General features: G+C 48.1%; 1 protein-coding gene across 5 annotated transcripts in view; it reads left to right on the top strand.

The window, feature by feature from the left end:
- Positions 1–11,911, top strand: part of CSNK1G1 (casein kinase 1 gamma 1) — a 161,413-nt gene extending 149,502 nt beyond the window's left edge. For 3 of the 5 annotated variants that reach the window (XM_004619620.2, XM_012935262.2, XM_055126844.1), the window contains 2 exons: positions 1,097–1,120; positions 6,503–11,911. In XM_004619620.2, coding sequence (XP_004619677.1) covers positions 1,097–1,120; positions 6,503–6,554 — 76 coding nt within the window. In that variant the 3' untranslated portion in view covers positions 6,555–11,911. The remainder of the gene's footprint in view (positions 1–1,096; positions 1,121–6,502) is intronic. The other 2 variants (XM_004619619.2, XM_004619617.2) reach the window with 1 other exon arrangement.
- Positions 11,912–12,154: the final 243 nt, after the last annotated feature.

Raw genomic sequence — 12,154 nt, 5'->3', positions numbered from 1 at the left:
CCTTTGCTCCCTTTCATCAGAACAGGGCGACTGTATTTGATCATTGTCACCCAAAACTCTGGGTTTAAAGCTTTTGTATGCCATTTCCTTAAGTAATCTCCTGGGTTTCTAAACCATCTTTCTGAGGACACTGTCAGAACACAGCCATGTATTTTACTGTTTGGCCCTCTGAGTGTGCGGAGGCAGGAAAGGAAGGATTGCCAAATATCCACCTGCTCGGTCATGTTCATGGGAAGAAGAAGTCCCAGTGGGAGAAGCATAAGGTGCCCCACCCCCTCATCGCAGGCAGCTGTAGTGCCTCACAGCTATACAGCCTGCTGGAGAACCAGGGCTGCTGCCACTCAGCTCAGGTACTGGTGAGGCTCCGAGAAACCTTCACTTCCAGGCTTGGGGTTTCTTCACCCGACTGGTTTTGTGTGAAGGGAGGAAAGAAACATTAGGGTCTTGATTTTTGTTTTCTGTATAGAGTGAGTGTCTCGCTTCCCATCTCTGTGTTTAGCTATGGTTGGAAGGGTGGCGAGGCAAGCACCTGTATGGTTGACGCTTGTTGGGGTCTGAACACAGACACTTGGTGCTCTCCATTGACTTCAGCCATGAGCGCGCAAATGTGGACATCTTCCTTCCATCACCACCCCCGCCCCACCCCCGAGTGAACAGAAATGGGGTTCAAGCGCTTTTCTGCATTTGGCACTTTCTTTGTGGCAGAATATTGGAAGGTCAGCAAGATGCCATGTAGAACTTCCTGTGGTGTACCTTGTACCAAAATATCTTGGCATTGCTGAAACAGGAGCAATTGTTTTTGCTCTTGGAAATTAGCCCAGCCCCCCCGAAGCTCCATCAGTGCTTTCCGCTTTGTCTTTGCCCTCACCGAGAGCCTGTTCCCACTGTCCTGCTTCTGCCAGGCCCTGCCCCGTGCCACTTTAGTGTGGGGACCAGGTGACTAAGTCTACACCCTGCCTCTGCAGAGGAAGAAACTAAACACAGACATTCTGCATGTTTGCATGGCTCACAGGGAGGCGCTCTCCTCTCGCTCTGTGAACTAATATCTGTCTTTCTCTCTCTTCCTTTCTGTGCTTTCTCTTTGTACACTCTATAGCTGCCTGAAAATGCTCAACCTGTGGTGAGTCCCTCTCTCCAGTCCATGTGCCAGGGAAGCAGCCCGGCTAAACCGGGGTTGGCAAAGCCAAACAATGCCCTGGGAGCATCGGTTGGCTACTCTCTGCCACCTTGTCCCATACCCACCCAGACTAGGGAACTAGACCCACAGTTGGGGATGGGGTAGGCCTGTCCCCAGGAATTGCCCTGTTCCTTCTACACCTCATTGCTGCCTCCTGTCAAAATAATACCCCAGGATATCCAGAACACTTAAATTTTTCAACAGAATAAGTTTTTCCCCAAAAGTAATATAACTAAATACTCTCAGACAAGAAGGGACAGAGATAGACAAGATTACTATATTTTTTAGATTACTAGTTTTTTAGATTATAGTTTTTTAGTGTGGCCGACCCGGGTTCGATTCCTCCGTCCCTCTCGGACAGCCTGGCAAACTACCGAGAGTATCCTGCCCACACGCCAGAGCCTGGCAAGCTACCTGTGGCATATTCGATATGCCCAAAACAGTAACAACAAGTCTCACAATGGAGACGTTACTGGTGCCCACTCAAGCAAATCGACGAACAACAGGACGACAGTTCGACAGCATTTTTCAGATTATTCCTCACAACCCCAGGGAAAGTAGTAGTGAGATAATCTCACATTCTACAGCTTGGTCCATGAGCTGAAAATCATTGTTTTGGCAGAATCTTGTCTGTCTTTTTGATTCACCTGGTTCTCCCACCTGCAAAATATGATTTCTTGGAGAAGAGTGAGAGACACTTGGGGGAGAGACGGACATTTTGTTGTTTGGGTTATTTTGTTTGTTTTCTCCCTCTTTCCTTTCCTCTCCGAGAGTGTAGTGGTTCCAAGGACAGCCTTGCTAAGGAGGTAGTGGAGCCTTTCTTTTGCATGCTGGGGAATAACTGCTCGGGTGCCTTCCTCGGGGCAGTATGGGGTATGGAAGGGGAGCCCTGAGAATCCATGTTTGGGAGGCGCATCCTCGCTGTAGCTAGAACCTTCTCAGCCCTGCTCCTGATCACTGTCTGACACCTCCCGGGTGCTGCCGAGCTAGCTGGGCTGTTGTAGTCTGAAGCTGTGACTCTCTTTGTCTGCATGCATATGCTTTGTGCTCACACAGCCTGCTCAACCTGATGGCCGCCTTGTGTCTGTTTGTCAGCAGTGACTGGAGGGGGCGCCAGTGTCTGCGTCCCGACTGAAAGTCCAGTTACACGCAGGCCTTCCCAGGGACAGGGGTGGGTTGAAGATAAGCATTTAATGCAGGGTTTGTGGAGATTGAGCATGTAGGTAGACTTTATGATCTCAAGGAGTACATTTGGCCTGTTCAGCACATGTGTGTTCGTATAATCTGATATTATTATGGAGGTTAAACACACAGTCTTGCAAATCTTTTGCTTTTCAATGCCAGGGTATCTTACGACTTTCCCTGGGTCTATCCAAACTCCTCACTGGGACTCCACTTTTGGGGTGTTAAAGCAACTGAGTCTTAAATCAAGTAAATGTGACGGATGCCCAGGAGTAAATATTTGGAGTCAGTTAACTCCCAAGTTACAATAGCATAGCATTAACTGTCATCCTGTGTCTATACAAAAGGACGTTGCTCTAAAGTAAACTATGGCAAGCACATAAAGGAAAGAGAAAGCAATATTTCACTTTCATATACAGAATCCAGTGCCCTCAGATGATTTGACCTACAGGTTACAGGGTCTGATTTGGGGATATATGTGATGAACAGATAGGGGGAAGGCACAAAAGAGAAGTTAAAGATAGAGGATTGGGAGTTCTTGATGGAATTGGGTATGCTTGGGGAGCACTGTGGTGGGTGTAGCCCAGTGAGCCAAAACTGCCTGTGGGAGGAGCAAGGACAATCCGATATTAACCCTAAAATGTCTAGAAGTGTAATCCAACTGCTCACCACTTGTCTTCTCTTCTGAGAGAAATGCTTTGTGGAGTTCGTCATTGGGCTTGCTCTTGGGTCTGACCTAGGTATTTTGTGGGGGCATGTGCACCCAGGAGTGCACAATAGCTACTTTAGGCTCCTTGCTATGGGTGGCTCCTGATTAGGTGCTAGGAAATAAATCCAGGCCTTCTGCATGCAAAATTTGCCTGTAGCCCATTGACTAATGTCTTCCAGTCCTGAACCAGTCTTAACAGGTCCTGATGATAGTAATTACCACAGAAACCGAGACGTTGGGCCAGGGATAGAGTTTAAATGGCTAAGCACATTGTTTGCATACACGGAGCACGACGACTGGGAGCTCTCCCTGAGCACATCACCCCGAGCGTCAGATGGCTGGGTCCAGAAGTGAACACACAGATTAGAAGAGCAGGTTGCAGGACTGCTTCCTCTCCTGGGTAGAGTTACCGAGAGTTTCAACTGCAGCTTTAGCCGTGGTGTCTAGCGGGCCAGAGAGATAACACATCAGGCGGGGTGTTCGCCTGGCACATACCCTACCCAGGTTTGGTCCCTGTGGTTCCCCAAGTCCTGCCAGAAGTAAACCCTGAGCACTGCTGGGTGTGGCCCCCAAACCAAGAGTAAATAAATAATTAACTGTGGTAATTAGTAACACTTTTGGTAGAGCTCTGAAGCATGTGCCTCCTCTCAGTGAGCTCACCACTGCGCTGAGTGTCATTAAGTCACAGTAGGCTTTTTAGCAGATAGTGATTTCCTGACCTCCCTTGAAAGTCAGCTTAGCTTGAAATGGGCCAAAACCAATGTTTTTGTATTGTTTTGAGTGTTTTTATTTAAAAGCAAAAAATCTTAGGGCTGGAGTGATAGTATAGTAAGCAGGGTATTTGCAGTGCCTGCAGCCAACTTGGGTTGATTCCCGGCATCCCATATGGTCCCTCACGCACCACCAGGAGTAATTCCTGAGTGCAGAGCCAGGAGTAACCCCTGAGCAATGCTGGATTGGCCCCCAAATCAGAAGTAAAAAAATAATAAAAACACAGAATCATCATCTTAGAATTTACCTCCAAAGAAAATAGAAACAAAAGCTGATAGAGGGGGCTGGAGCAATAGCACAGCAGGTAGGGCGTTTGCCTTGCACGCGGCCAAGCCGGGTTCGATTCCCAGCGTCCCATATGGTCCCCTGAGCACCGCCAGGAGTAATTCCTGAGTGCATGAGCCAGGAGTAACCCTGTGCATCGCCGGGTGTGACCCAAAAAGAAAAGAAAAATGTTGATAGAAATGTTAGTGTCTCTGAAGGTTATGGTTAACTGGAATAAGGAGCTATTAAAATATTGGTGCTCCCATAGGATTTAATTTGCCTTGCTTAATATTAACTTCAAGAGACTCAACTTGAAAAATATACATTTAAAAAAAACTAATTAGAGAAAAATATATTCCCCCTAATTCTTTTCCCAGCAATTTCACTAGGGACTGGTTTAAACAATCAAAAGTGTTAATCATTTTTATTTTAAATAATTTATTTGGGTCCTAAATACATATTGGTTAGTGACTGTTTAGATTTATTAATAATACTTTACAAACATCACTGATCTTCAGAAAATCTTTTTTATGATATCCTTGAGCTCCTGTTACCAAAATTTTGATGTTTAATTTTTTCGGATAATGGTAAAAGTCCCATTATGGTCTCTGTAAACACTTATTTCTAAGAACATTCTTTGGAATTTTATTAATTCATTCCCATTGAGAATGAATTAATTCTCAATTCATTAAATTAATTAATTTATTGGATTAATTGATTAATTCTCATTAATTCTCAACTGATTAATTAAACCCAAGGAATACCAAGGGTTCTGGCTTCAAAAAGGGAATCTTAGCTGCAATGGAGAATTTAAGAGCAAGGAGGTAGGGCTGGAGCCATAGCACAGCGATTGCAGTGCAAATGGCCAAACTAGGTTTGATCCCCATCGTCCCACATGGTTTCCTGAGCACCTCCTGGAGTCATTCCTGAATGCAGAACCAGGAGTAACCCCTGAGCATCACAGGGTGTGGGTCCCCAGTCCTCCCCAAAAGAGTAAGGGAAGTAGGCGATAGCTCTTTATTTTCACATGAATATTCTTTTCTTTTTTTCTTTTTCTTTTTCTTTTTTTTTTTTTTTAGCTTTTTGGGTTACACCCTGCTATGCTAAGAGTTACCCCTGGCTCTGCACTCAGGAATTACTCCTGGCGGTGCTCGGGGGACCATATGGGATGCTGGGAATCGAACCCGGGTTGGCCGCAAGCAAGGCAAGTGCCCTACCCGCTGTGCTATCACTCCAGCCCCTCACATGAATATTCTTGACACGGAACCTGGAAGGATTAGACAGGGTCACTGAGTTCAAAGTGGTTTTCTCAGAGGAATTTTTCTTGCAGGAGTCCAGCAACTCTGAGATGCCCCCGGCGTCTCCCTGTGCCTTAGACTCACACCTCTGACTCACCCACCGCCTTCTGTCCCTCTCCACCCCATTTTCCAGTGGACAGGATGGGACACTTGCACCAGTCCTACTCTGACCCTCCTCGAGGACTGCTGGCAAATCACATTGCGTGAGGTTCAGAGGATGCGAATGAGGCCCAGGGATGTGCTGGTGCTGCGGCTCCTGAGACAGCCTGGGGCAACCCGATGATGCACACGGCACCCTACACCCCAGTACTGCTCGGGGATCAGCTCCTAAACCGCAGGCTTCCCTGATCTCAGCTGGGGCCTGGGCTCACACTTCCGTAGAGTCAGAATTTCTGCTGTTCTGTACCTTGGGGCCAGCTGGGATAGAGGATAGAGAGAATTCTTTTCGTGTGTGTGCGTGTGTGTGTGTGTGTGTGTGTGTGTGTGTGTGTGTGTGTATTTGTGTTGCAGATATTGAACCCAGAGCCTCTCACATTCAAGCAGGTGCTCTACATTTGAGCTATTTCCCTGGCCCCAGAGAGATTTTTTCCCCCTTTGGGTTTGGAGAACACACACAGTGGTACTCAGGGAATCTTGTGGTACTGGGAAGTCTTAATTGTTTTGTGAGATCCTGGAAGCGCTCCAGTCATACTTTCCATGGGATCTGTTTGCCTGTGTTTGGTCTTGCTACCATCTCACCATGGACTGTGCAGTAGATACTTCTGCTGTATCAGGGCGACTGTGTACTGAAGGTCCCTGCCAGATAAAGATGCGGAATCTGGGTTGGGTTAGATCAGGAAGTTACTCTCCTTCCAGTGCAGCATCCCCCGAAGGGCAAAAGTATGCTATGGTGACAGATGACACAGCTATTTCCTTTGGCTTTCCTGGGAGACACCTGCCCTCCCTTCCCCCGCCCCCCCACAGGTGCTCCATGAGGCAGTAGGCTGCCCACAGAGTGGGTGGGTGCCGGGGTGTACCCCACTCCCTCCCTCGGTCACTGCAGGCGGAAGGCTGTTGGCAGTGGCAAACCTTCCCTGACTTGCCTTGTTCCTTGTGCTCCAGGTGCTGCTGCTTCTTTAAGAGGAAAAGGAAGAAGACTCAGCGCCACAAGTGACCAGCGCCTGCTGCTCCTGCCATTTCTCATTGAAAGGGACCCCCCTGTGGGGGAGGGTGGAGATCCAAACCAAAAAGAAGAAAACAGTTGCCCCCAGGAGGAGTCAGTGCCGGCAGCCAGGGCCTCGCTGGTCAGTGGCCTGGCGGTCCTCACCTATCCAGCACTCTGAGCTGGACTCAGAGCTCTTCCCCGGTGTGGCCCGGTGCTGTCTGGCGGACCCTCCTTCCTATTGTTTACAGTGAAGGTGTCATTCACAAAAACTCAAGGACTACTACTCTTCTCTTCCGCCCCTTAGCTGACTCCTGGTTCTTGGCCCACACTCGACCTCCCTCCAGGGCTGGTCTGCTGACGGCGCCCGAGGAGCCGGGCTGTGGCGCGGAAGCTCGCAGGAAGATGTGGCCGTGGCCCTGCCATGAAGTTGGCTCTCTCTTCCTCTGCGTCTGCGCAGCCTCCACCCCGAGCTGGACCTGGGGTGCAGGTCCCCTACACCCCTGAGAAGTTACACTGTAGGACACAAGCTGTGAGGAATCCGCCATCTACTGTTCCCCCGTGTTGGTGTTCTTCGCTTTCTGGACGCGTGACTCGACTCCAGTCAGTGTCACATAAAGAGAATTGTCCCCGGGCAATGGGGAAATGACAACAACAGCAACAACAACAACAACAACTGACTTTATTGCACTTTTAGTTTTTTGTTTTTAACAAAAATAACTTTGCAGATGCATATTGTGTCTGGTTATATTGTTTTACCTTTTTTTTTTTTTTTCTCTGTTTTGAGGGAGATGGGGCCAGCTCAGACGTGCAGAGAGAACCTGGGTCCAGGGAACATTCTCAGTGGAAAGAGATGGGTCTGCGGCCCCCAGAAGAGAAGAAGCCAAACTGTCATCCTGAGTGAACACTCAGGTGGACAAGGAAGCATACTTGAATTTTCATGCATCTTCTCAGCTGCCAAGGAATGTCCTCCTCGACCTCGCCCACCTGCGGTTAGAACAACCTGACTTTCTGGCACAGGGGTGACGCAGACTGTGACCAGGAGACAGTTTGTTCCCAAGAAGCAGAGGCAGAACCACAAATCGGTCCGCTTCCTCCTCGGCCAGGGACTTCCAGCTAGAGAGCCATGTCATTAGTTTAGTGACCCGGAGGCCAAGATTCACGGTGAAGTAGCCACCACCGTTTTTCTCCAGTGGACAGAAAGAAGGGAGTCATTTGGCCTTCTGACTGCCAGAGAAACACCCCCCCTCCCCCGAGATTTGACATCCCAGGACCCCTGGCACCTGAGTGGCAGCCTGAGAGCTGACCAGGCCCTTACGGCAGGCTCAGGGCTCAGCACAGGGGCCGACAGAGGGTGAGGGTGAGATTTGTTGGCGCTAGAAAGCTCCAGAGAAAAGGAGACTGACATGAAAGTCCGAGGCTGTCTTCAGGACAGAGTCCTTCCCGAAAGGAAGTGCGCACATGCTCACGGCTGCCGCCGCCGCCTCCCGGCGCATGCTCGCACGACAAGCCACTGCGAATCCCCTGGGAGAGTCCCTGCGTGGAGTGTCAGAAATGTTTGGGGGCCGGGATTGGAGCTCAGTGGTAGAGGCCCTGGGTTCGATTCCTGGCGTCACAGGAGAAAGGAAAGAGAAAGTGTGGAGTTAGCTTGCTTAGGTTCCATTTTCATTTGGGGTCAGTGGTTCTCCAGACGGCGACCTTTCATTCTAGATGCGCGGGAGGAAGAGAGGGGAGAGGGTTGCTTCCTTCAGGGAAGGCGGTCTTGTCTCTGTGGGTAGAGACTGCTCATCGTGGAGGACAGTGTCTGGTGACCTGGTCAGGTGCTTTGGTGAGCAGAGAAATCCCTGCCCCGGCTTGAGGTGTGGGGTTGTCTTAGATTGGAGAAGGTGGGACTACTTTCTGCGAGGTGGTGTTACCTGAGTAGTTTCTTGATTTATCTCACGTGGAACCAAAATAGCATTAGCATGAATAGCATGATTGGGTTTTGCCATTTCCGTAGGACCTTGGCTCGGAACTGCCACCTCATGTCTTCAAACTGGCTTAGTTCCTGAAAGGTTGTCACCTCTCATTTTTGTCGACAAAACTGGCCAGGAGATGCCTTGATGTTCCCCTTCCCCCCTACACAGATTGTGAAGAACAGGGTCTGCTTCCTTGATGTTGCGTAGTGATTAGGGCACCAGCTTAGAGATGGGCACCGTTTCTCAGTCAGCAGCGGACAGCCTGAACTTCCTGTGTAGCAACTGGAACAGCCTCGTCTCGGGTTAGAAAAAGGCTTGCCTCTCGGGGCCGGGTAAGGAGAAGGCATGGCAAAGCTTGGTGCATCCTGGCACTCCATACCCCCAAGTGCCTCCCCGCTCATGACCCCCTTGTACTTTTGCAGAAAGCAAAGGCCACAGCCAGCTTGCCTGCTTAAGTCCCCCTCGAAGCTGGGTTTGGGACTGTTTTGGGAATCTTTAGTATTTTTATAGATTAGCTCTTGAAGGGTTGAATCCAAGCAGTTGTGTGTGTGTGGCTTCCTTCCTAGTGCACTATTCTCCTGGACTCCTCCTCCCCACCCACAACCCACTCACCCCAGTCTCCTGCTAGATATTTGAAAGATGAAGACCCCTCGAGGGCCCCCCTGGCAGGAAGGGTACCCGTCATCCTTATCTCCGGGGGAGCCTGCTGTCATCTTCCTGAAGATGGCTGTACACACATTGCTAAGAAGCAGTTTCGTCATCAGTGTGTCTGTCTGCTCTCATTCCTTCCCCCAGGCCCCAATCTGCCCCCCTCCCCCACACACAACAGGGCCTCTGTTGCATGTTCTGTGCCTGTCGCGGGTTTGCAGTGTCTCTGCTGGGCTCCCAGGGAGCTGGGTTCCAGCACTCCTCCCCCTGCCCAAATCTGCTTGATCTGTAGGGGGTTTTCTTTCTCTGTGGTTTTTTGAGCTTCCCCTGTGTCATTGTGCCTGAGTAGTGATTAAGAGCTGATTTAGCATCTTTCTGTGTGAAGTCCTTCCACGCTAGACCCTTAGGAGTGCTCCCAGGTTCTCAGTGTTGCTCTCAGCCCAGATCGCTCAGCAAAGCTTGGCCGACTGCCAGTCATGTTTGCTTTTAGGATGCCCTCAGTGTTTTCCTGCTATTTGCAAATCTGTGTAGACAGGAGAAAATAGGATCTAGGAAGGTACAAGTCAGGCGACTCTACAAAGAAACAGCCCCTGCCAATTTGTCGGCTTCCAACTTACTCCGGTGGGAAAGTGCACAGGTGTTTCATATTCAGTGTTGATTCTCAGTGTTAGGAGCCACTTTTGATGTCAGAAAATATGCTGTGATGCTTATGTGCTATCAGAGTGGTTACTAAAGATTATGGCCTTAATTTTTTATGCAAAATAAATGAACCGCTCCCCATCCCGGTGAGCGGCATGCCTGTTTTATTTTATTTTATTTTTTTTAAATAAGCACTCCCGTGGCAGAACAGAAAGCATCTCTTACAAGGAACTTGATATTTTGGTGCATCTCTCCCAAGCCCCATGTGCCCCAGTGTCCTAGTCACCTCTTCCATTTTCATACTTATACTTTTCAATCCCTCATGAGTTGCCCCGGGAATGAATATCTCCAGTGTCCGAACCCCATTAAGGCAGAGTGGAGCTTGTAGAGCCACAGAGCCAGCATTGCCTTGGCCAGACCTCGCTGCAAGGCGAGCAGATGAGTTTCAGGCCCAGGGGAAGTGGGCACGGCGTCTGGACTGGCCGTGGAGCAGTGGTCGGGCTCTGGTTTTGCTGCCGAGTCTCCTTTGGAGGGTGACGACCAGGGACTCTTTGTTTTCCCCTGGGTGTGTTGGTCAGAGTCAAAATAGGATCCCTCCAGTTTTCCCTTCTTCCTTTGAGGGGGAGTCTGGTTTGTGTGTAAGGAAAAGGGAACCCAGGCCCTTCTGAGGGTTTGCAGAGTTTGGGCAGCTTTGTTTTGCCAGTAAGGAATCTTGGAAGCCTTTAATCAATGAAATAGTCTTAAGTATGTTTTTCCCCTCATGCCTTTGGCAGGATGCAAAAGAATAAGTTTCTCCATTGTATTCAAAATAGTAAATTATCTGGATACAGACAGTAGTAGTTGACCAAATTTCCTCGAACACAACCAGGAAAGCCACTCCAGTATTTTCAGGTCGACTTATAAAGGAAAAACTGAATGTATATTCCATATATCTCTAGTTTGATTATCAAACTTGATGTTATAAAGAAACCTCAGTTCTGTGGACAGAAGTTTGTTTTTTTTTTTTTTCTACTTCTCAATGATCTTCCTAGTGCCAGCAGCACTTGACAGTCTTGGAGCAGAGGATTTCCAGTGTATATAGTGGGGTGCCGTGCATTGATCTCAGTAAGGAGGGCATCTGTGCTGAGAGTGCCCCTACCTCCTCCAGCCCCGCACCCTCGGTCAGGCCAGGTGACACGTCTTCAGTGTTCTTCATGAGCTCCAGACCAAATCCATGCCATGGAAGTCTTATCATAGGAAGCTTCTTCAGTCTGTTGGGAATGTCTCAGGAAAAATGAGCCATTTCTTTGGGAGAAGATATATTACAGATGGGTGTGTGTGTGGTCATAGCTGTATGCCTGTGTGTATGTGTGCATTCATCTGTATGCATTTTACTTAAAGATTAACACCCCAGGCTGCCGGGACCATGTGTTCCTGAATATTCTAGGAAGAAAAGTTAGCAAATGAGCTTCTTGTCTTCAAAGTCACAGCAAGCATGCTCTGAGGACGAGTCCTGTTTATAGAGCAGAAGAATTAACTGCAGAGAAGAGATGAAACCAAAAACAAGCCCTTCTGTGAAAAATAATGTTGACTCATCAATTCCCATTGGATATTTTGACATGCTCTAATTTATTATATTGTCTGTTTCTTTAAACTTTGCCCATTGTACTTTTAAGACGGTGTTAGGATATTGATTGCAATTCTTTAAAACTAGATAGCGTATAAATCTGATGTGGAAATCAGTTTTAATTGATGTGTGAATGTGTCTGATTATTGTTAAATGCATTTCTTTTTTTACATTTTTAGATTTGTAATGTTTCATAAACCATGGCACTGGTGGCAAAGCTCAGCTGTGAAAATAAAACTTGTAGTATTTTTTAACTTGAATGTCAATTTCAAATGCATTTGAAATGGTTTCTTCAGGAGAGAGATTCATTCAAAAGAGAAGCTCCTGCAGAGAAAGTAGCCTTCTTTGGAGAAAACAGAAACGTGTTATCTTGGTGTGTTATGGCAGTGTAGCTGTTTCCTAGGGCATCATGGAAAACACAAATGTGATCTTTAAGTAGACCTCTTCTCCAGTTTGAGAGGAAAGGACTCAGTTTGCACCCTTTTTGTATGTAAAATAAAATGTCTTACCTTTCTTGACTAATTTTGTTTGTCTAGTTGGTTGGTTTGTCTGATTTTAATCTCCCCAACTCATTTTTTGTTTTGTTTTGGGACAGCATCTAGCAGTGCTCAGGGAGTACCCCTGGCTCTGTGCTCAGGCAAAATTGTGATATTGGGTGATGTGGTACCAGGGATTCAAACCAGGGTCAACTATATGCAAAGCAAGCCGCTTACTCCTTCTCTCTCTCTCAGCAGCCCTGACTCATTTCTAACCAAGAATCT

This window comes from Sorex araneus, chromosome 2, assembly GCF_027595985.1.
Source record: "Sorex araneus isolate mSorAra2 chromosome 2, mSorAra2.pri, whole genome shotgun sequence".
NCBI classification, from domain to species: domain Eukaryota; kingdom Metazoa; phylum Chordata; class Mammalia; order Eulipotyphla; family Soricidae; genus Sorex; species Sorex araneus.
This window is presented reverse-complemented; position numbering and strand designations above follow the sequence as displayed.